The sequence below is a fragment of the Chelonia mydas genome, chromosome 28 (genome assembly GCF_015237465.2).
Source record: "Chelonia mydas isolate rCheMyd1 chromosome 28, rCheMyd1.pri.v2, whole genome shotgun sequence".
Classification (NCBI taxonomy): Eukaryota; Metazoa; Chordata; order Testudines; family Cheloniidae; genus Chelonia; species Chelonia mydas.
In genome coordinates this window covers 1,585,432-1,606,738 of record NC_051268.2, presented here as the reverse complement: position 1 = coordinate 1,606,738, position 21,307 = coordinate 1,585,432, and the positions used below count along the sequence as shown (strand labels likewise).

At 58.4% G+C, this 21,307-nt stretch overlaps 1 protein-coding gene across 24 annotated transcripts in view; it reads right to left on the bottom strand.

The window, feature by feature from the left end:
* Window positions 1-21,307, bottom strand: part of CHD3 (chromodomain helicase DNA binding protein 3) — a 62,286-nt gene that overhangs the window by 27,828 nt on the left and 13,151 nt on the right. For 5 of the 24 annotated variants that reach the window (XM_043537152.1, XM_043537150.1, XM_043537153.1 and 2 more), the window contains exons 2-12: window positions 18,758-18,876; window positions 17,811-17,984; window positions 15,272-15,396; window positions 8,752-8,990; window positions 7,897-8,027; window positions 6,000-6,135; window positions 4,881-4,943; window positions 3,353-3,528; window positions 2,119-2,352; window positions 1,168-1,371; window positions 825-1,036 (exon numbers count right to left, since the gene is read on the bottom strand). In XM_043537152.1, coding sequence (XP_043393087.1) covers window positions 825-1,036; window positions 1,168-1,371; window positions 2,119-2,352; window positions 3,353-3,528; window positions 4,881-4,943; window positions 6,000-6,135; window positions 7,897-8,027; window positions 8,752-8,990; window positions 15,272-15,396; window positions 17,811-17,984; window positions 18,758-18,876 — 1,813 coding nt within the window. Of the gene's footprint in view, window positions 1-824; window positions 1,037-1,167; window positions 1,372-2,118; window positions 2,353-3,352; window positions 3,529-4,763; window positions 4,944-5,999; window positions 6,148-7,896; window positions 8,028-8,751; window positions 8,991-15,271; window positions 15,397-17,810; window positions 17,985-18,757; window positions 18,877-21,307 lie in introns of all 24 variants that reach the window. The other 19 variants (XM_043537157.1, XM_043537160.1, XM_043537168.1 and 16 more) reach the window with 10 other exon arrangements.

The following is a 21,307-nucleotide window of genomic DNA, read 5'->3' as shown; positions in this document are numbered from 1 at the left end:
CGGTGAGGGACAGGCAGATGTGGAGACCCCCAGAGCCCCGGGGCAGAGCAGGGGGCGGACGTGGGCACACCCAGGGCCCCAGGGCAGTGCGGGGGGGCGGACAGGGACACCCCCAGGGCCCCGGGGCAATGCGGGGGGCAGACGGGGACACCCCCAGGGCCCCGGGGCAGCACGGGGGGCGGACGTGGGCACACCCAGAGCCCCGGGGCAGTGCGGGGGGCGGACGGGGACACCCCGGGGCAGAGCCGGGGGCGGACGTGGGAACACCCAGGGCCCCAGGGCAGTGCGCGAGGGCGGACAGGGACACCCCCAGGGCCCCGGGGCAGAGCAGGGGGCGGAGAGGGACATCCCCAGGGCCCCGGGGCAGCACGGGGCGCGGACGTGGGCACACCCAGGGCCCCGGGGCAGCGCGGGGGGCGGAGGGGGGCACTCCCAGGGCCCCGGGGCAGCGCGGGGGGCGGAGGGGGGCACCCCCAGGGCCCCGGGGCAGCGCGGGGGGCGGACGGGGGCACCCCCAGGGCCCCGGGGCAGCGCGGGGGGCGGAGGGGGGCACACCCAGGGCCCCGGGGCAGCGCGGGGGGCGGAGGGGGGCACACCCAGGGCCCCAGGGCAGCACGGGGCGCGGACGTGGGCACACCCAGGGCCCCAGGGCAGTGCGGGAGGGCGGACAGGGACACCCCCAGGACCCCAGGGCAGAGCGGGGGGCGGACGTGGGCACACCCAGGGCCCCGGGGCAGCGCGGGGGGCGGAGGGGGGCACTCCCAGGGCCCCGGGGCAGCGCGGGGGGCGGAGGGGGGCACCCCCGGGGCCTCGCCCCGCCCCACCTGTGGTTGATGATGCGGTGGATGGCCATCCACTCGGGCTTGATGCCGTAGCGGTAGAAGCGCTCCTCCATCTGGGCGTAGAGCGGGTCTTTGCTCTTCCGCTTCTCGCTCTTGCCGTCGTCCTCGCCGGAGCCGTAGTCCAGCGGGGGCGGCTCGTCCATGTCGTTTTTCCTCTGGTAGTTGCGATACATCACCAGGTGGAAGATCTCCAGCTGGGCGCCCGGCGGGCCGGGGAGGGAAGAGGAAAGGGGGGGTGAGGCGCTCGGGTATGCCAGGCTCTGCGCAGACCCCCAGGAACCCCCCAGCCCACACACGCCCCCCCCCGCCCGCCCCGGAGACCTACCTGCAGTTCCTTGGCCCAGGAGCAGTGCCAGTAGGACTGGCCGACCCACTTGACGAAGAACTCCCGCTCCGAGCGGCCCTGCAGCGGCTTGGGCGAGGGCTCGTCCGGGTCGGCGTCGGGCGGCCGGGGCACCAGCACAGGCGGGGGCGGCTCCCCCCAGCGCCAGTGCAGGATCTTCTGCACCCGGCCCTTCAGCACGGGGCACTGCGGAGGGGACGGAGGGAGAGTCAGGCCCGCCACGCTCCCCCACCCAGGCACCAGGCCCCACTTGGATTCAGCGCCGGCTCCCCCCCGGTCCCCGCAGGGTCTGCTGCCACCTTGCGCTCTGGGCAGGACTCCACTTCCTGTCCTAAAAGGGCCCTGTTAGGTTTGGTCATCCTCTCTCAGAACAGCTGATACGCCCCGCCCCAGAGGTGGCCGCATCTCAGCACCGGGCAAGGGGTCCCTGTTTAACCAGCCGCCCCACCCCAGAGGTGGCCGCATCTCAGCACCGGGCGAGGGGTCCCTGTGTCACCAGGCGCCCCGCCCCAGAGGTGGCCGGATCTCAGCGCCGGGCAAGGGGTCCCTGAATAACCATCCACCCCACCCCAGAAGTGGCCGCATCTCAACGCTGAGCAAGGGGTCCCTGGGTAACCAGCCGCCCCGCCCCAGAAGTGGCCGCACCTCAGTGCCAAGTGAGGGGTCCCTGTTTAACCAGACGCCCTGCGCCAGAGGTAGCCGCATCTCAGCGGCGGGCGAGGGGTCCCTGGATAACCAGCCGCCCCGCCCCAGAGGTGGCTGCATCTCTGCTCAATTTTTGCAGCTCTCCCCACGCCCATGAACTCCACGTCTCTCTGGGATCCCACGGGACGCTGCACAATGCAGAGATCTCCACGCCGAGAGGCTGAGCTGGGCCCGGGGCACCAGACCGTGCAGGAGGGGGCCCGGCTCTCGCCCGCCCGGGCGCCCTACCGTGCAGCGGGGGCAGAGCCATTCGCCGTTGGGGATCTCGGGCAGCGGCGGGTTGAGGCAGTGGATGTGGTAGGAGGAGATACAGGCATCACAGCACAGCAGCTCCCCGCCGTCCTTGCAGACCCGGCAGTACTCCATGTGGTCGTCCTCCTCCTCCTTCTCGCCTTCCTCCTCCAGCTCCTCCTCGTACTCCTCGTCTTCCTCCTTGGCTTCCCACTGCACCCCCTCCTTCTCCTGCGGGGGGAGCGAGGCAGCGGGTCAGACGGGGGGGGGTGCCCAGCGGGATGTATGCCCAGTGACCCGACGCCCGGCGCGGGATAGGCCCACAGCAGGACGCACACACCCAGAGACCCGACGCCCGGCGCGGGACAGGTCCACAGCGGGACACACACGCCTAGCGACCCGACGCCCGGCGCGGGACAGGTCCACAGCGGGACACACACGCCTAGCGACCCGACGCCCGGCGCGGGACAGGTCCACAGCGGGACACACACGCCCAGAGATCGGACACCCAGCACGGGACAGGCCCACAGCGGGACGCACACGCCCAGAGACCCGACGCCCGGCACGGGACAGGCCCAGAGCGGGACGCACACGCCCAGAAACCGGACGCCCGGCGCGGGACAGGCCCACAGCGGGACGCACACGCCCAGAGACCGGACGCCAGGCGCGGGACAGGCCCACAGCGGGACGCACACGCCCAGAGACCCGACGCCAGGCACGGGATAGGCCCCCGGCAGGACACACACGCCCAGGCAGGGACCCGACACCAGGCACGGGATAGGCTCCCAGCAGGATGTACACGCCCAGGCAGGGACCCAACGCCGGGCTCGGGATAGGCCCCCAGCGGGACGCACACGGCCAGGCAGGGACCCAACGCCAGGCGCGGGATAGGCCCCCAGCAGGACGCACACGGCCATGCACAGATCAATACCCTCTTTCAGAGGAAGCTTGACTCTCTTCTCTACAAATTCGAGCATCCTCCCCAGGGAAACCGAGTCAGGCCGGCCAGCTTTTCAGCAGCCGCTACCCCTCTGGGTCACCCCCATCACAAGTGACACGCCTCACAGGGCACCAATTTCTCAGGACGGGCACCTGTAAGTAGCACCCAAAACGCACCAGTCCCTTCTGGGAAAGGCGGCGGGGGTCTCTACAGGGCACAGGGATGGTACCTAGGCGGGCAGGGGGTCAGGGAGCGAGGGGGGCAGCCAGGAAGGAACAGAGGGCGGCTTACGCAGTGGGGACAGCTCCATTTGCCCTCGGGCGCCTTGTCGAGTTCGGGGTCCAGACACACCAGGTGGTAGGCCCTGGGGCAGGTGTCACAGAGGATGATCTCGCCGCCCTGTTGGCACACTTCACAGTAGTCCTGGTGGTCCGTCTCGTAGCCGTCCACCTCCTCCTCGCCGGCCACTGGGAGGGGACGCAAAAGCAGACACTGCAGAAGGCGGCGCCCAGACCCCACGGGCTGCTGCGCCTCCCGCCCCACACGGGACGCACCGTTCCCGCAGGCCAGGAAACAGATTTCCCGTCCCGCAAAGACTTCAGCGAGGTCGGGATCCCCACCCTAGCCGGCCCGGCTTGAGCCAGGGCAAACAGCTCAAAAGTTCACCAATAGCTGCAGCCTGACAAAACTTTCTCTTTTCCCCACGTTGGGTCAATCGAATTTCTAAACCTTCTGGAGAATTTCTAAATCTTTGGTTTCAACTTGGACCGTTTCCCAACTTTTCTTTAAGTCTAATTAGCTCATGTTTCAAAACCATTTGCAATTCTGACCGGTTTTCCAGCGGAAAATGCGCATGCTTTCGACCTTTTTCAGTCCGATGGGCTTGAAATGGGCCTGATTTCCACCTTTCGGGATCTAACTGGCTTACATTTCAAAACTAGTCACGATTTTGACTAGTTTCAAGGTTAAAAATATTCCCAACTTCAACCTTTCCCCAGTCTAATTCATTAAAATTTCTAAACAAAACGGCATTTCGAAGCAGAAAACAGGAACGTTTTGTTTCCACAATTTCAAGCTTTCTCCTGTCCCAAGAATATTTTTGAGAGTTCAAGTTTTAAAAGGTGTTTCAGACCAGAACTTTTCATTTCGAAAGTTTCAAACCCCTCTGCCTCGGCATTTGGTTCGAGTCGGGAAATGCCCCATGCCCGACCTGTTCTGAATGCTTTCGGATTTCACAAGTCGGCACTTTCCGACGATGAAGAAACAATTCATCAAAAGATTCCCACTCAACTTTATTGTCTGTACTAGGAGCAGAGGAAGTCTGGCTTGGCGGAGGACATGGACACTGCCCAGCTGCGTTAAGTCACTTCCTCCGTCTGTGCCTCGGTTTCCCTACTTAGCCTCTATCTATTCAGGGCTTCTCTACATGCTACTTAACTAAAAAAAAAAAATTATTGGTAAAAAAAACCCAATTTCAAGTGTGACATTTACGAAAACAAGCTAGAAACCCACTGAACCAGGACACAGGAGAACTGGGTTCTGTTCCCAGCTTGGCATTGGGCAATTTGCCTCCCTGTGCCTCAGTTTCCCTATCTCTAATTGGCCATAATGATACTGATCGCCTGTGGAAAGCACTCTGAGATCTGCTGCTGGAAAGCGCTAGATAAGAGCTAAAGTCTGTTATTATAGGAACTAGACACACTCTGGTTCAACCACTTGAATTCCTTCAGGGAAGCATCGCCCAGGAGGTCAGACGAGAGACCACGATCCCCCCTCCTAGCCTTGGAACAGCTCGTCAGGGCGGGGGACAGCCTCTCACCATGCGTCTGCGCAGCGCCCAGCACCACGGGGCCCCGATCCTGGATTGGGATTGTGGAGATCGCTGTAACACAATAACAAGTCAGAGTCTGCAGCACTGTCGGACCCACAGGCTGGCTCAGGGGGGCAGTGAATGGGGCACGGGGCCTTTCCGTTTTAAGGGGTGCAGAAGATGCTACCTGACCCCCTCAGACAGCTCATGCCCTGAAGCATGGAAGTGGATGGCTGACAGCACAGCTTGCCTATCTTGGGGTCCTGGACTCATGCACGTCAATGCATGCATACTGCACTGAGCACAAGTCGTAAGCTACTGGGGCCTTTTTGCACAAGCCGGGGTGAGCTACATCTTAGGGACTGCTGCCCCGGGTCAGACCTTCTACCCCGGTATCCCGGCTTGCCCCCGGCGTGCAGGCTCTGACCCATGGGCCCATCTAGCCCGGTATCCCGGCTTGCCCCCTGGCGTGCAGGCTCTGACCGATGGGCCCGTCTAGCCCGATATCCCGGCTCGTCCCCTGGCATGCAGGCTCTGACCCATGGGCCCATCTAGCCCGGTATCCCGGCTCGTCCCCTGGCGTGCAGGCTCTGACCGATGGGCCCATCTAGCCCGATATCCCGGCTCGTCCCCTGGCATGCAGGCTCTGACCCATGGGCCCATCTAGCCCGGTATCCCGGCTCGTCCCCTGGCGTACAGGCTCTGACCCATGGGCCCATCTAGCCCGGTATCCCGGCTCGTCCCCTGGCGTACAGGCTCTGACCCATGGGCCCATCTAGCCCAGTCTGGTACAGTACAAGCCCCTCTGCAGCAAGCCAGCAACAACCAGAGCATCTCTTAATCAATTTCAGCCCACAGGCTGTCATTTCAACGGACAGCACTGCTCCACCCCGGGTGTAAAAGCTCCTCCCACTCCTAGAAGCCCTGCCCCTCTGTGAAAGCTCCTCCCTCTTCTAGAAGCGCCGCCTTGGTGTGAAAGTTCTTTCCATCCCGAAAAGCCCCCACCCCGTGTGAAAGCTCCTCCCACACCTGGAAGCCCTGCCCCAGGCATGAAAGCTCCTCCTACCCAGAGAAGCCCCACCCCTGGCATGTAAGCTCCTCCCACCCAGCTGCCAGGGCCACGCTCACCCTTCTTCCTTTTCCTGCCAGGCCGGCCCCGCTTGAGTTTCTTGACCCGCCCCGAGCTGTCGGACCGCACCGAGGAGCTGTGGACACTGGAGTTGTCGATGTCAGACTCTTCCTCCATCTCGCCCACCTCGTCGCTCTGAAACACATGCTGTACATAACCATAGTGGCCCTCGTTAGCCGGGGCTCGTCCAGAGGCGCAAAGTGGGGGAAAGGGGGGGGAACAGGGACAGAGGGCGGGTCACGTGGCATCACTGAACCATCACTGCGGGCACCCTTCCCCCAGACCTGGCACGTGGGGCGGGGGGACATCAGTGGGACCGAAAATACAGACGTTCACGCCCATGGTTGGGCCACGGATTAACGGGGCCCCCACGGTCGCACATGAGCCCCGAGGCATCTTTGCCTGCAGAGGAATTGGGGAGGGAAGGCGCCGGAGGGCTCTCCGCTCGCCAGCAGTTTGGCCGGCAGCCTTGCTGGAAAGCAGCCAGGCTCCAGCCCGGGTTAAAGCCAAGTGTGGCTTCCACCACCTCCTCCCATCTGGCCAGCTACAGCCCAGGTCAGAGGGTCTGCTGCGGGGGCCAGGGCAGGGCTAAGGCCGAGAGCCCGGGTGAGCTATGCAAAACAGATGCACTCCAAGGGTAAGTCCGCAGTGCAAAAAAAAAAGTGGGAATGCTCTGAATGTTGTGTCTGAATGCTGTGAGCGCGTGCCTCAGTTTCCCCCACGTGTTATTGAAAGCCGGGAGGGTGGGTCGTGACAGCACGCCTGGAGGGGAGATGCTGCCCCAGAGTAACTTCCCAGCCACCTGGGGGCAAACCGAGCAGCCAAAGCAGAGACCTGGAAGGGTGCGTCTACACGGCACACGACGCCTGGGCTGGGACTCAGGTTTGAGCCACGGCCCCCGCGTTCCATCCGGACGCGGGTCTCCGCGAGCTCTCAGGACTTGGGACATAGGACGCTGCTGGGGCGTGGGTCGGGTGCCCCAAGTCCTAGTCCCATTATTTTGAAGCGTGGATGCGAGCCGGAGAGACCCATGTCCAGCCATTGTAAGCCCCGGTTCACAATGTAGTGTAGACGGAACCCCAGCAGAACTTTCTATGCTTTGGACGATGTCCTCCCGGTGCTGCTCGGATGTTTGCTCCAACCCTGCCCTGTCCCCTTCCACAGGTGCCGACTCCGTGGGTGCTCCAGGGAAAAATTAGTGGGTGCTCCCCCCCTTCCCCCCCATGAGCACGCCGCATCCCTGCTCTTCCGCCTACCTCCCAGCACTTCCCCCCGGCCGCCACCAAACAGCTGTTTGGCGGCGTTAGCATGCTCCAGGAGGGGGGGAGGGAGCGGGAACGTGGCGCGCTCAGGGGAGGAGGCGGGGAAGAGGCGGGGCTGGGGCAGGGATTTGGGGAAGGAGTTGGAATAGGGGCAGGGAGGGGGAAGAATTGGGGAGGGGACTTTGGGGAAAGGGTTGGTATGGGGGTGGGGCCTCATGGAAGGGGTGGGAAGGGGTGGGGCCGGGGACATGGGGGGTCAAGCATCCATGGGAAAGAGGGGAAGTCGGCGCCGATGTCCCCTTCCCTCTCCAAAGCTGGTCCCTCTCCTATCAAAACCCGCCCCCTTAATCCATCCCAGGCTGAAAGCCTCAGATAACGCCCGCGGCTGGTCCCTGCCTCGCCTGCCGGCATTTGGGATCATTCTCAGCTTCCCGACCGGGCCCCAGCAGCAAGTCACCAGTCCTCTCCGGCGGGGCCCCGGCATTGCGATGGGAATTATTCGGGAGGGGGAAAAAAACCCCACCCGCTTTTGTGAGAGTTGGGGACCCGGCATGACCTCCCTCCTGAGCTCCCAGTACCACCCCCGGCTCTCCCCGCACCCCAGCGAGTGTGGCCGGGAAGGAGCGTGGCTTACCGAGCTGCTCTTTTTCCGCTTTCCACCGATCATGCCCAGCTTGATCTTCAGGGGAGCCATCCTCTTCCCTTTCATCTTCCTCTTCATCTCTGGCACGCGAGGGCTCTTGCTCCGCCTTTTGTGACCCGGCCCTTTTGTCAAAGAAAGCGAGATCGATCAAAAGCTCCAAATCCACCTCAACAACAGGCATGGCCGGCCTCCTGTTCCAGAAGGGGAAACTGAGGCACGAGAAAGGGACTTGCCCTAAGTCACAACGCAAGCAGCTGGGGATAGAACCCTGGAGTCCAGGCTCCCAGCCCCCACCCTGCTGTAACCCACCAGCCCCCACTCCCCTCCCAGAGCCTGGGAGAGAACCCAGGAGTCCTGGCTCCCTGCCTCCCCTCCTCTAACCCACCAGCCCCCACTCCCCTCCCAGAGCTGGGGAGAGAACCCAGAAGTCCAGGTGGGTGGGGAGGGGAATGAGACACGGGGCCTTTCCTCTCCTGGCCCTGAGGTATCATGGGAATTGTAGTTGCAGATGCCCAATGCAGCTATTGTCCTGTATAGGCCAAGGTTCCTGGTCAGACTACATATCCCATGATGCACCATGGTGTTGGAGAAGAGGTGCATCATGGGCAAACCCAGCCATGAAGCATCCTGGGTATTCTAGTGGTGGGTGCTTCATGAACCCCTTCTCCTCTGTAGTCCGGGGTCCCTGGTGGGACTACATCCCCCATAATGCTCTCCTATGGTCTTCACAGTGGAGAAGCAGTGCATTGTAGTAGTCCCTGGCCCTGGTGCATCATGGGAGATGTGGTCCAACCCCCCTCCCTACCCCGACAGGAGACAAGCAGGACGGAAATCCGGGTGACTCACCTTTCCCTTCTTTGGTTTTGGCTTTGCGGACGGGAGCGGGCTGCGGCTCGGTAGCCACGGCCGACACGGCCGCCGACACCTGCTCGGCCACGGCCGCCGCCGCCGCTGCAGCTGCTGCCGCCACGGCTGCAGCCGAGCCCTTGAAGGGGTTGTTGGCGCTGAACTCCCGCCACTTGGCGCCCAGGATGGTCATCATCTTGGACATGGGGATCTTGGGGTTCTTTTTGGCAATGAGAGGCCTGCGCGACATGAGACAAAACCGGGGGAGAATGGGGGTGAGATGAGTATGGCGCCGCCTTGGCCTTTGGAAGCAGAGTCCCCCCTTTCACCACCCCCACCCCCCAGATCTGAGCTCCCCCCGCCCGCTGCTGGCTCCCTGCGATGAGCAGCAGCATGGGTCACCCCGCTGTTGTGCCAAGAGCTCCCAGGGGTGCTTGACCCCTGCTCTGCCCCAGGCCCCGCCCCGCCCCTTCCCACCACCTTCCCCGCCTTGTTCCTCCCGCCACCTCTTCCTGCTCCCACTCCTCCCCCACTCCCCCGCACCTCCTGCACGCCGCTGAACAGCTGATCACTGGCGGGTGGGAAGCGCTGGCGGGGGAAGCGGAGAAGTTGCCGGTGGGTGCTAAGCACCCACTGTTTTCTTTCCCGTGGGTGGTCCAGAGCCGGAGCACCCACGGAGTCGGCGCCTATGCCGTCCCGGGCCTCGGAGTTCGCAGCCACGGAGATGCACAGGCTTAGTTCCACGCCTCTCTGAGCAACGGGCTCGGGCTCTCTGCAGACAGCAGCTCATCGCCGGGCAGCTTCCTCACCCCAGCGCTACCCTCTCGGGCAGATGTGGCTGCGTCAGTTACGTTAGCGGCAGTTCGCGCCCAACGCGGATTTGGTTTCAGGCTCTCTGCAGACTCAGGCTGCCTCAGATAACCCGCGGAGTAAAGTGCGCGTTTTCTAGCCAACCATAAAAGCGCCAGACTTTGGTTTTTCTTTTGAATCTCTTTGCTCCCTGGCCTAGCAAGTTCAGCGTTTCCTGTCACTTGCCAACAGAACAGACAAAGGTGCTAAGACTTGACGATAATAAACATATTTCTGTGTACATAAAGTTAAAAAAGCATCCAGAGCCTGCACCGATACTAATCTGCACCAGTTCAGGCTTTGCTCGAGGCAGTGTTCATCGTTATTCCTATTTTAGAGCGTCGGGACACGGGCACAGAGAAAGGTCCCGGGTGTCAGCAGCACCCAGACCTCCAAATTCCCAGTCGGGGAGACCCGCTGGAGCTTGTAAGCTAGCAAACCGTCGCATCGGCTGTAGAGTCGTATCGTGACAGAACCCAGATGCCCCAAATCGCGGTGGGAACCCGACAGGGCCAGGTCAGGAACGAAGGGCAAGAGACCACAGCGATGTTGGCCAGTGCACTGGGACGCAGGACGCCTGGGTTCTAGTCCCAGCTCGGCGACTTCGAGAGAATCCCTGCCCTGCTCTGTGCCTCGGTTTCCCCTCCCAACCCACTGTTTTGCCTATTTAGGTTGTAAGCACTTTGGGACAGGGACGGTCTCTCTCGCTGTGTGTTTGTGCAGCACCCTGCACCCCAGGGACCCTGATCTCGGTCACTGGAGGCGGGGGGAGTGTCTGTTCAGTGCCCGGCACAACACGGAAGGAGGATGTTCTTTGTTCTTTTATGTCAACAACCATCTTTGAGTCTGAATAATTTACCACCTTGCCTCCTAATGCACTCGTTAAGTGGTGCGAAGTACATTAGGCAGAGATAATGGAACCTCAGTCACATGGGAAGCCCGACTAGAGAGAGGGGTCAGCTATCAGATAAAACACTGACATCTCTCAAAACCTACTTGAAAGAGGAGGGGCCCTTAGAGGAACGCTGGGCAAAAAATTTCGGCCAAAAAACGCCCCCACGGATTTGACGTCACCGACGAACATTTTGTGGATTCGTGTCGGTTTCGCCAAATTGTTCGCATCACGGGAAAAGAAATGACCCGCCATTCCAGATGTGTCATTTAAAGGGACGGCCCACACCACAGTGTGGTGCTCTGTCTAGGGGGATGCAGAGAGAGGTTGAGGAGTTGCTATACCATGGGTCATGGTGTTCGACGCGGAAGTCCCAGGTTCAATCCCTGTTGCCCACACTCAGACATTTAGATGAGATCATCAGACAGGAGAAAGCGTATAAGCACACACAGATGGGATGAAATTTCCCTTCTGGGCAGGTATTTTCTAATAGCAGCTTTATTGCATCTGAAACATGCAATACTGGCCAGTGTCAAGGCTCATAGGGCTAAACCGAAGGAGCAATTAAATACCCCTCTATGCATCGAGAGTTGAAACAACAGGAAGCTAACGCCCAAAGCAATGCCGATCAAAAGCTAAGGGGGTTTCCCTGGGATTGATTTGGTTGCAGTGTGCATTTGAGAAAGAGAGCGACAGCAAGCCAGAAGAAAGCGAGAGAAAGGCAGTTGTGTCCTAGGAGGAGGCCAAGGGACAGAGCTCCTTAGGCCGCTGGGCTGGCTAGAAAGGCGGGCTTAGAGGTTCACAGATTCCAAGGCCAGATGGGACCACCGAGATCATCTGACCTCCCGTATAACACAGGCCATAGGATTTCCCCAAAGTGATTCCTGTTTGAATTGGAATAGATCTCAGGGTGGGAGGGCCGGTGGGGGGAAAGCCCATCTTGATTTAAAATTTAAGACTGTGAGTTGGTGGATATTCGTGGTAAACAAACAGCATTTCTGACCTCTATCATCCATTTCTCCTCCGAACGGAAACCACGGTCTGGGTTTTAGGAGGGGCAATGCCCCCTCTCTTTGTGACACATTTTTGCTCTGTAGCACACACATCATCTGTATTCCCCTCCTCATTAGACAAACACCCGTCAGGGATGGTCTACTTTTTTTGTTCAATATCTTCATAAATGATCTGGAGGATGGTGTGGATTCCACCCTCAGCAAGTTTGCAGATGACACTAAACTAGGAGGAGTGGTAGATAAGCTGGAGGGCAGGGATAGGATACAGAGGGACCTAGATAAATTGGAGGATTGGGCCAAAAGAAATCTGATGAGGTTCAACAAGGACAAGTCCAGAGTCCTGCACTTAGGACGGAAGAATGGCATTTTGGGATGTATAAGTAGGAGCATTGCCAGCAGATCGAGGGACGTGATCGTTCCCCTCTATTCGACACTGGTGAGGCCTCATCTGGAGTACTGTGTCCAGTTTTGGGCCCCACACTACAAGAAGGATGTGGAAAAATTGGAAAGAGTCCAGCGGAGGGCAACAAAAATGATTAGGGGACTGGAACACATGACTTATGAGGAGAGGCTGAGGGAACTGGGGATGTTTAGTCTTCAGAAGAGAAGAATGAGGGGGGATTTGATAGCTGCTTTCAACTACCTGAAAGGGGGTTCCAAAGAGGATGGATCTAGACTGTTCTCAGTGGTAGCAGATGGCAGAACAAGGAGTAATGGTCTCACGTTGCAGCGGGGGATATTTACGTTGGATATTAGGAAAAACTTTTTCACTAGGAGGGTGGTGAAACACTGGAATGCGTTACCTAGGGAGGTGGTGGAATCTCCTTCCTTAGAAGTTTTTAAGGTCAGGCTTGACAAAGCCCTGGCTGGGATGATTTAGTCAGGGATCGGTCCTGCTTTGAGCAGGGGGTTGGACTAGACACCTCCTGAGGTCCCTTCCAACCCTGATATTCTATGATTCTACTCCTGCCATGAGCGCAGGGGACCAGACCAGGTGACCTCCCGAGGTCCCTTCTATGCCCTGGTCGCAGTCTTCAGACCCGTAAAACGGTTGTTATAAAGAGGACGGGGACCAATTGTTCTCCATGTCCGCCCACGGCGGGACAAGAAGGGACTGGCCTAATGGGGGCCAGAACTCTTGAGATCCCCTCCAGCCAACTCACGGAAAGAGCCGATTTGCCAAATCAGACACTAGGTGGCGCCCCCAGCCCAGCTACAGCCTCGGGAAAAAGGTCATTGCTTGTGGGATATCCTGGTTCGGGCCCTAGAGACAAACATTCATAGAATCATAGAATATCAGGGTTGGACGGGACCTCCGTCCTGGCCGCATTTTCCATTCTGAGTGGTGGGGGCCCTCTGCAAAGGGGCAGCATGAGTATTATCCCCATTTTACAAACAGGGAAACTGAGGCACGGGGGGGCAGAACCGGTTATTGAACCCAGATCTCCTACCTCCCAGCCTATCCTGCCTCCCACCCTTGGCTGGGAGTGGGAGGCTGGGGAGTGGTCCCCAGCAGTTTTCAGACCCTCAGCCAATCCTCCTCTGAAGCGGATCCGACCAGGTCCCCTCCTCAGCTGAGTTCAAAGAACAGGGCTGGTGAAATGCGACCGCCGGCGGGGGAGCCATTTTGGTGGCATCGCTCCCAAAAGAAACCCCGTCCCGGATGCAGAGATGGTAGATCCACAGGCCAGAAGGGATCCCTGCGACCATCTACTGAGAGGCTATCCCAGGGCTGCTCCCCTGATCTCTGGACCCGGGCGGGACCAAAGTGACACGGCCAAAAGGAGCCGCTAGACCCCCAGCTCTCTCCAAAGGCCTGCGGGAAGACAAGAAAGCCGGCGAGGAGACCCCCAATGGGAAACCCCGAGAAGCTCCAGCTCCAGTCTGAGTGCATTTGCTATTAGGGGAATCAGATCCAAAGGCTAATTAGGCAACTACCGACGCCTTTAATTCCTCCCGGGAACCTGCTGGCAGCTGGCGCGGCTCCCGTCGCTCCGGGCCTGGAATTCCACTTGAATAGACTTGGCGCTGGCTTGGGTTTCTGGGAGGCCCGGAGGTGTTCGCTCACTGCGGTGACCCAGCGCCGAGCTCTCCGTGGCCAGGGCGGCTGCAGGCCGTGCTCTCCGCTTGCCAGGAGGTAAGGAAGCTTCTTGGCTGCAGATCTTCCCTGGCAAGACTAGGATCTGACTCCAGCCCCCTAGCCCGCCCTCCCCAGCTGGCTGCCGCAAACTCCCTCGTTCAAGGGCACCAGTGTAAACCCTGCCAGATCTGCTGGCTGCTACCCACAGCATTCTCCCGGGCTTCTTGGGGCTGTGCCACCTGGCACGCAGCCCAGGTCCGTACGGATATCCGGGCTGCCGCACCAGCTGGGTCAGGCATGATGGGGGCGGGCTGCTGGGGCGTCATCGGGGTAATGATGGCATGGCACAGACCGTGTCTCCTGGCTGACCCTCCTCAGGGCCTGGCACGCGGGCTGGAGAGTGACGGGGGTCAGCAGAGGAAAGACCCCAGCTGGTGTCAATGGGCGTCTCTCCATTGGAGTCAATGGGGCCAGAACCCGGCTGGTGTCAATGGGGCCAGAACCCGGCTGGTGTCAATGGGCGTCTCTCCATTGGCGTCAATGGGGCCGGAACCCGGCTGGTGTCAATGGGCGTCTCTCCATTGGCGTCAATGGGGCCAGAACCCGGCTGGTGTCAATGGGCGTCTCTCCATTGGCGTCAATGGGGCCGGAACCCGGCTGGTGTCAATGGGCGTCTCTCCATTGGAGTCAATGGGGCCAGAACCCGGCTGGTGTCAATGGGCGTCTCTCCATTGGCGTCAATGGGGCCGGAACCCGGCTGGTGTCAATGGGCGTCTCTCCATTGGCGTCAATGGGGCCGGAACCTGGCTGGTGTCAATGGGCGTCTCTCCATTGGAGTCAATGGGGCCAGATCCCCAGCCAGTGTCAATCAGCCCTGGCTCCACTGACACACGTTACCGGTCTTCCTGGGGTTCCTTCTCCCCGAACACCTGGTGCTTCTGGGCGTGGGGGGAGCCGAGACTGGATCCACTTCCTCTTCCCGCTTCCGGATCTGCTGGCGGCAGCTGCAGCCGATGGGGTTGGGGCAGAGGGAGACGGCTTGGTCCAGGGATGTGATCAGCAGCTGGGGGCCTTTTCATCCTTCTCCTCCGCAGCCATAGGGCAGGCAAACGAGGGGCAGCACCCCACGGCCAGAACAGAGATGCCGTAGAGCAGCTCCATGAAGCCTGAGCTCATGGCTGTCAGCACCGAACGCCGCAGGCAGATGGAAAGCATCCGCACGGACTTCGGTCCCAAAGAGACCACCGAGGACTTGTTACATTTATATTCCAGCGGCTTGTATGCCAAGCTCAGAGTCCGCATTGTGCCGGGCACTGCACAGACCCCTCTACCCGACGGGCGCTGCCCAGACCCCCCTGGCCAAGATCAGGGCCCCATCACACCAGGCACTGCACAGACCCACCTGACCGAGATATGGGGCCCACCAGCCCAGAGATCCCAAAGAAGGTTGGGGCCCTGGCCTGCCAGGCACCGCACAAGGTACAGTCCCTGCCCAGAAAACTCCCTGTCTGCCCACACAATGGGTGGGAGGGGAGACAGAGACCCAGAGAAGGAAGGGGACCCACCCCAGGTCACATGACAGGGCAGGGGCATAAACAGAACCCAGGTGTCCTGACTCCTAGCTGCCGCCTACTGTTTACCCTACAACCTGATTCAATGGGAAATCCAAAGACTCCAGGATCTTACCTCATGAACTGGCTGAAGGCTTTGTAGTTGGTGAGCGTGTGATAATCCTCCTCGGAAAACACATGGTCCACGTCTTCCAGCCCCCAGGTCATGAGCAGCTGGGCCGAGGATTTCTGCTCCACCTGCTGAGCAAGCCAAACGCTCCCCGTTAGCCAGGCAGCCAGCTGGGGAGGAGGATGGTTTCCTTGTGTTGCCGGGGATCCTATCTAAAGGGGAGGATACACCCCTTCCCTCCCAGTGGGAGGCTTCCCAGGATTGGTGCGTGGAGAGGAAGCCTGAGGGACCACCACAGATGCATCCTAAAGACTCTAGTCCTGAAAGATCTTCCGCTCTCCTACGTCCCTGCTGGAGACGGGATATAATGGATCTTCCATACTGAATTGCCAAGGATCCAGTAACTACCAGCAAAAGAGAGCGGGGAAAACAGAATCACAGCGTTCACGGCCAGAAGGTTCTACCAAAATCATGCAGCACGGCCTCCTGTCTATCGCATGGCCAGTCACGCACTAAGCCCAACAAGGTCAGGGACCTTCCTCCGTTTTCCGGTTCATGGGCAAGTCTGAAAAATCAGGGAACGGGAGAATCATGACGGGGTCTGACTAAAAATAAAGTTTTTCAAAATTCTCGGCATCTCCAAAAAAACTCACCCAACGGTTTTGGGTCGAACGCAACTTTTTGCTCACCCTGAAATGTATGGTTTCAATTTCAATCAGGTTTCTTTTCTTTTCTTTTTTTAAATAAAATGAAAGGAAAGTTTGAAAGTTGTTCCAAAGAAACCAAATATCAAACATTTCATTTGCAAACTTTTTTTGCAATTTTTTTTAGAGGAAAACAACAGGAAATCATGAAATAGAAAATCGCTTTCAACTGAAAAAGTCAAAATGTTTCATGTTGGTTTTGGGAACTATTTACCTTTTCGGTTCAATGAAATTATTAGATGAAAAGTCGTTTAGAAACATTTTGATTTTTTCAGCATCCCCCCCCCGCCAGGGGTTTTTTGTTTGTTACTTTGGAACCAAAACAACTTTGCAAAATGGACGCAAATTTGCTAAATATTTCGGTGCCCCTGAATCTGTATTTTTCACCGACAAAAGTTTCACGTGCAAAATGCCCAACTCTAGGCTAACGCACTCATACGCGGGATCCGGACGCGCTGGGTGGGACTCTGGCATGGGATTATCACAACTGTCCTTTCTGGCTCAATCCCGGGGGGCTCAGGAGGGGGGTGAAAATCCAAATCTTCCACTAAAATCGGTGCTCAAACACTCCTGATCTTTTCCCCATGAAAAGCTCCCCACTGGAAAATGTGATTTTGTCCAGACTCACTAAGTGTTTCATTTCTCCCAAATCGGGAAAATCAAAATGAGAAATTTCATTTCAATTTTTGGTGGAACAGATGGGGATTAACTGAGGCTGGAGCTCTGAGGCAGAATTATACCCATCAGAGGAAGGGAGGGTCAGGAACAGTCTCCCAGTGCAGGGCCCGAGGGAGACAGATGAATGGGTCTGGAGACAGAACTTGCCCGGTGTCTGATGGGGATGATATGATGGGGTGGCCTGCGCTAGCCGGGACTGAACTTGGTGACTCCGCGGTTCCCCGCCTGTCTTATGTCTCAACTGAGTAGTTTTGTTGCAGTTTTCCATTTTCAGATTTCCCGGTTTTTGGGGGGGTTTCTTCCCACTTTTTCTCAGGGAGGTTAATCAAAGGGTGAACGAGGGAAAAGCCCCAAGTCTGAAAATCGGAACAAACCATTTCCAATGCAAGCAAAAAAATGGGGGTTCGAAAGGAAAATTCTCACCAAAATCACAACATTTTGCTGGTGAAAACTTTCAGAGTTTGCTGGTGAAAACTTTTTCCCCTACAGAAACATCTGGAATTCCCAACTCCATCCGTTTGCCCTGAACTGGTTTTTTATGCTTCCTTTCCGCGCCTTCTCCAACAGAACAGCATTCCCAGAGCGCTTTGGGACAGTGGCGATTTCTGTCCCGAAGCAAGCTCCCAAACGGTGCTCGCTAAAATACAACGGCTGCAGTTAAGCACTCCCGCCACGCCTGTGGGAATCCCTCTCTCTAGCCGCCTTGTTCACTCGGGGTCCAACTGATCGTCAGGTTTGGGGGCGGATCTCCTGTTGGGATCATCCGGGCACGTCTTGCCTCGTCAGTCCCCTGCCATGGCAGGGAAATCAGGCATTGCGGGGGTACCTCGGTCTCTGCCGCTCTCTGCCGGGTTCGTCTCCCGAGATGGTTAGGTCTTTGGACTCGGTAGAGGGGTAACTGGGTGGAAGTGACTGGCCAGCACTAGACAGGAGGTTAGCGTGGATTACCTGGTGGCCCCATCTGGCTTTACGCACTATAGGAATATCGGCTCCAGCCCACTGATGCTCGCCATGCAACGCAGCCATAACCCGAGGGAGCGGGGCATCCGGGCGGTGATTTCCCCTACAGGTGCAGAGGGCCACCGGGGGGGGGTTTCACCCCAGAGAGCTCGGCCAGCAGCACACAGCAGCGGGTGGCGGATTGCCGCTCCCAGGCTCTGTACCTTTACTTTCTGGCCTGCGTCACCATCCACCTTTTTCCGGCGTTTGGTCTTCTTCTCCTTCTTCTCCCGGTGCTTCCGCCGCTTCTTCTTGGCCACCCCGCCGTAGTCGCTGCTCCCGCTCTCCGACTTCTCCCGGAACTCCTCCCGGTCCGACTCAAACTCATCCTCGCTCACCTGAGGGGCGAGAGGGCCAAAGTCAAGGGGGAGCTAATCGGGGAGGGAACAACCTGTCAGCACAACGGCTCCCAGCGGGGACAGGGCAGTTGTTAATCCCGGTCAAACCGGCTGGGACGATTTGAGGGGAGGAGGTTTGTCTGGCGGATCCAGTCGAACCGGCTGGACGATTTGGGGGTGGGAGATTTGTCTGGCGGCTCCGGATCGAACCAGCTGGGACGATTTGGGGGGAATCTCTCAGGTGCCCCGGCTCTTAGGCGTTTCATCAGCAGATCTCAAAGCGTTTCACAAATGAGGTCAGCATCATTTCGCAGATGGGGAAACTGAGGCACAGTGGGGGTGGTGGGAAGGAGAAGGGAGTGATTTGCTCCAGGTTACCCAGTGTCAGAGCTGGGAATAGGACCCAGGAGTCCTGCACCATGCTCCGGTGCTCTGTATATTGACATTTTATTTTGGGGGGATGCCAGCTGCCCCCAATAAAGAGGTCAAACAGACTCTGGCCGCAGGGTTTGAGCCTTCCCGGGCTGAGGAGACAGGCCAGGCCGATAAACCCAGCACGGCGGCAGGATCAGCCCCCGATGCCCACCGAGTTCAAAAAGGGATGTGTCCCCGCATAGATTCCCCTCCCCGTCCAAGATCAACCCACCCCACCATCGCACCCTCCCTCCCCCAGTTGCGGACCCTTCCCGTCTGAGATCACACCCCGCCAGCCTCCGCGGCCAGCTGCCCCGCACCTGACGAGTCGGCAGCCCGGCAAACGGGTGGCAGCTTACTAATTTTTTGCGCTTCCGGGGCTTCCCTGGCTTGTTCTCCTTCTGTTTGCGGGGACCCCTTTTCTTCTTCTTGACGCCCAGGGCGCTCTCCAGGTTCCTGAGATCCCCATCTGCTTCGTCTACAGAAAGAAAAAATAAATAAGTCAAACAGGCCCCGGGATTCTGTGCATCCGGCTCACACGCCGAAGCAAGCTTTCTTTCCCCCAGCTCCCTCTTCGCCCACCCCTACAATCTGCCCAGCGCGGCTCTGCCAAGGATCCTCGCCTCTGAGCAGCCGGGGCCACGCGCTAATAAGCTGAGAGACCCTGCCTACAGCCATGCCGTCCCACGGGCCCGGAGCTGCCATCTGTTCTCCATGCCTGCTACGGTTGCCGGGCACGTATTACAGGCCCCCCAGGAACTGGGCTAAGAGCCCAGCTTGTCGTGCTTTGCAGCCGCTCGAAGCCGTCTCATCGAGGACACACGGGGACCTCCGAGGTGAACGGCAGGCCAAAGAGATGCAGGTGAACTGTCTGAACTGAGGGAATCTCTCGGCCGGCGTCAACAGTAGCTCCCCATTAATTCTCTCCCCCACAATCCTGACGTCATAAGGCTGCCAGACTGGGTCAGGCCTCGCTACAACTAATCGAGTATCCCGTCTCCAACAGCGGCCTGAGCTAGCACTCTGGGGGAGTGTACAGAACAGGGCAATTATCCAGTGATCCACGGCGGTCTACCACTCCCGGCTCCTGGTAGCCCGCGGTTTAGGGTCGCCACGAGTGTGGGGTTGCATCCCGGACCATCTTGGCTAAGAGTCACCAATTAACCGATCCTCCGTGAACTTTTTTGAAAGCCAGTTATATTTTTGGTCTTTGCCACATCCCCTGGCAATGAGTTCCACAGATTAGTTGTGCCAAAAAATTACTTCCTCTTCTTCGTACTAAACCGGCTGCCTCTGCGTTTCGGCGGGTGAGCCCTGGATTTTGTACAGTGTGAAAGGGTAAAACAACACTTCTCTGAGTGCAGGGGAAATTGACTGGCCCGTGCTAGACAAGCCAGATTAGATGATCTAATGGCTCATTCTGGCCTTCAGCGAAACAACGGGCCCAATTCCATTTCTTTCCCACATCGGCTTTACGTAGACGCAGCCCCGCTGGCTAGCGAGCCAGACCTGGCTGGAGAGCTGCAGCTTCAAACCATCAGCTGGCCTTTCATTAGGCAAACGCGCCAAATCCTCTCATCTGGCGTTTTGAGGGAATGTTACTCTTGTGGGTTTTTTTGCAGTAATATGAAAGCATAAGCAGGCCCCGGCTAAGACCAAGGCCCACACTGTGCCAGGCGCTGCACAAACACCTAGTCAGAGAAAAATCCCCTTCCCAAAGAGCTTACAATCGAAATCAGCAGAGAAGGGGAAACTGAGGCACCAGGCATGGGAACGACTGGCCCACAGACGCACAGTCCACTGCCCTGTCCAGTTAGAGTTCAAGGCCAAAAGGGCCAATCAGATGCACCAGCCAGGCAGCTAGAAAGCAGATTTTTTGCACGATATCAAAGCACCAGCCCATGGTCCCATCTCCAGCTCTGGCCAACCTCTGATGCTTCCGGGAAAAGTGGCTCCCACTCCCAGATACCAATTGCGCATCAGGGTGAAAATTCCTTCCTGACCCCTGCAGGCAACTTGGCCGGAGCCCTGAAGCACGAGATTGGCTCGGAGTCGTTACCCTAATTGCACTAAATTACTGGGCTCCTTGCAAATTTTGGCATTCCCAGCCCACGCTGCTGAGAATGACTGACGTCAGGAGCGAAGAACCGGGAAACGTTCTCTTTCCATAACGCCATTTGCACCGCAGGAAGGATCCCTGCAGGAAGAATAGCTTTTGGCATTTCACCCTGGCCCAACGGTTTCCTTCAAGTACAGTGTAGGTTACAGAGAAGCCAGCGCCAACCTGGAAAGATTCCTAGGAATGGAGTCACACGTTACCTATTAAGGATTATTTACATAGGGAAATTGAGTGGTATAGCTGTTCCACCAAACCCCCTTGTCAGGAATCGCTACTCGATTCTCACCCTCCCTTCCTCCAAATTAAGTTTCAAGCCTTGACAAGCCTTTACATGCTTCTCCAAAACGAGGCCTCACCAGGTCGGATTGCATCTTCATCCTCCTCACAGCTGGCAGTGGATTTCCAGCAGCAGAGATACACACGTGCAGTCCGCCCCAACCTCCCCTTGGCTAAATGCTACATTTACTCCGAAGACCCTGTTATTTCACCAAAGGGCAGACAGCTGCGTTCTGGTATTTATTCATTCCCTAGGATTGTGCTACTGACCCGTCCAGCTGTGGAAAGCCACCATTATTAGGGCTTTTAGGGTGAAACAGATATTTACCCATTACTCTTCTCTTGCAAAATAATAAACACGCAGCAGCTGATATGAGTTTGGGCCTTGCGTAAGGGGAAATTATGGTTTGTAGGCAGACCTGGCTGGTCATTTCACACCTCCAGCCACAGGTCCATTCCCGGCCCCAGACCCACCCACAGCTGTGGCCCCAGCCTCGGCCCCCTTACCCCGTCC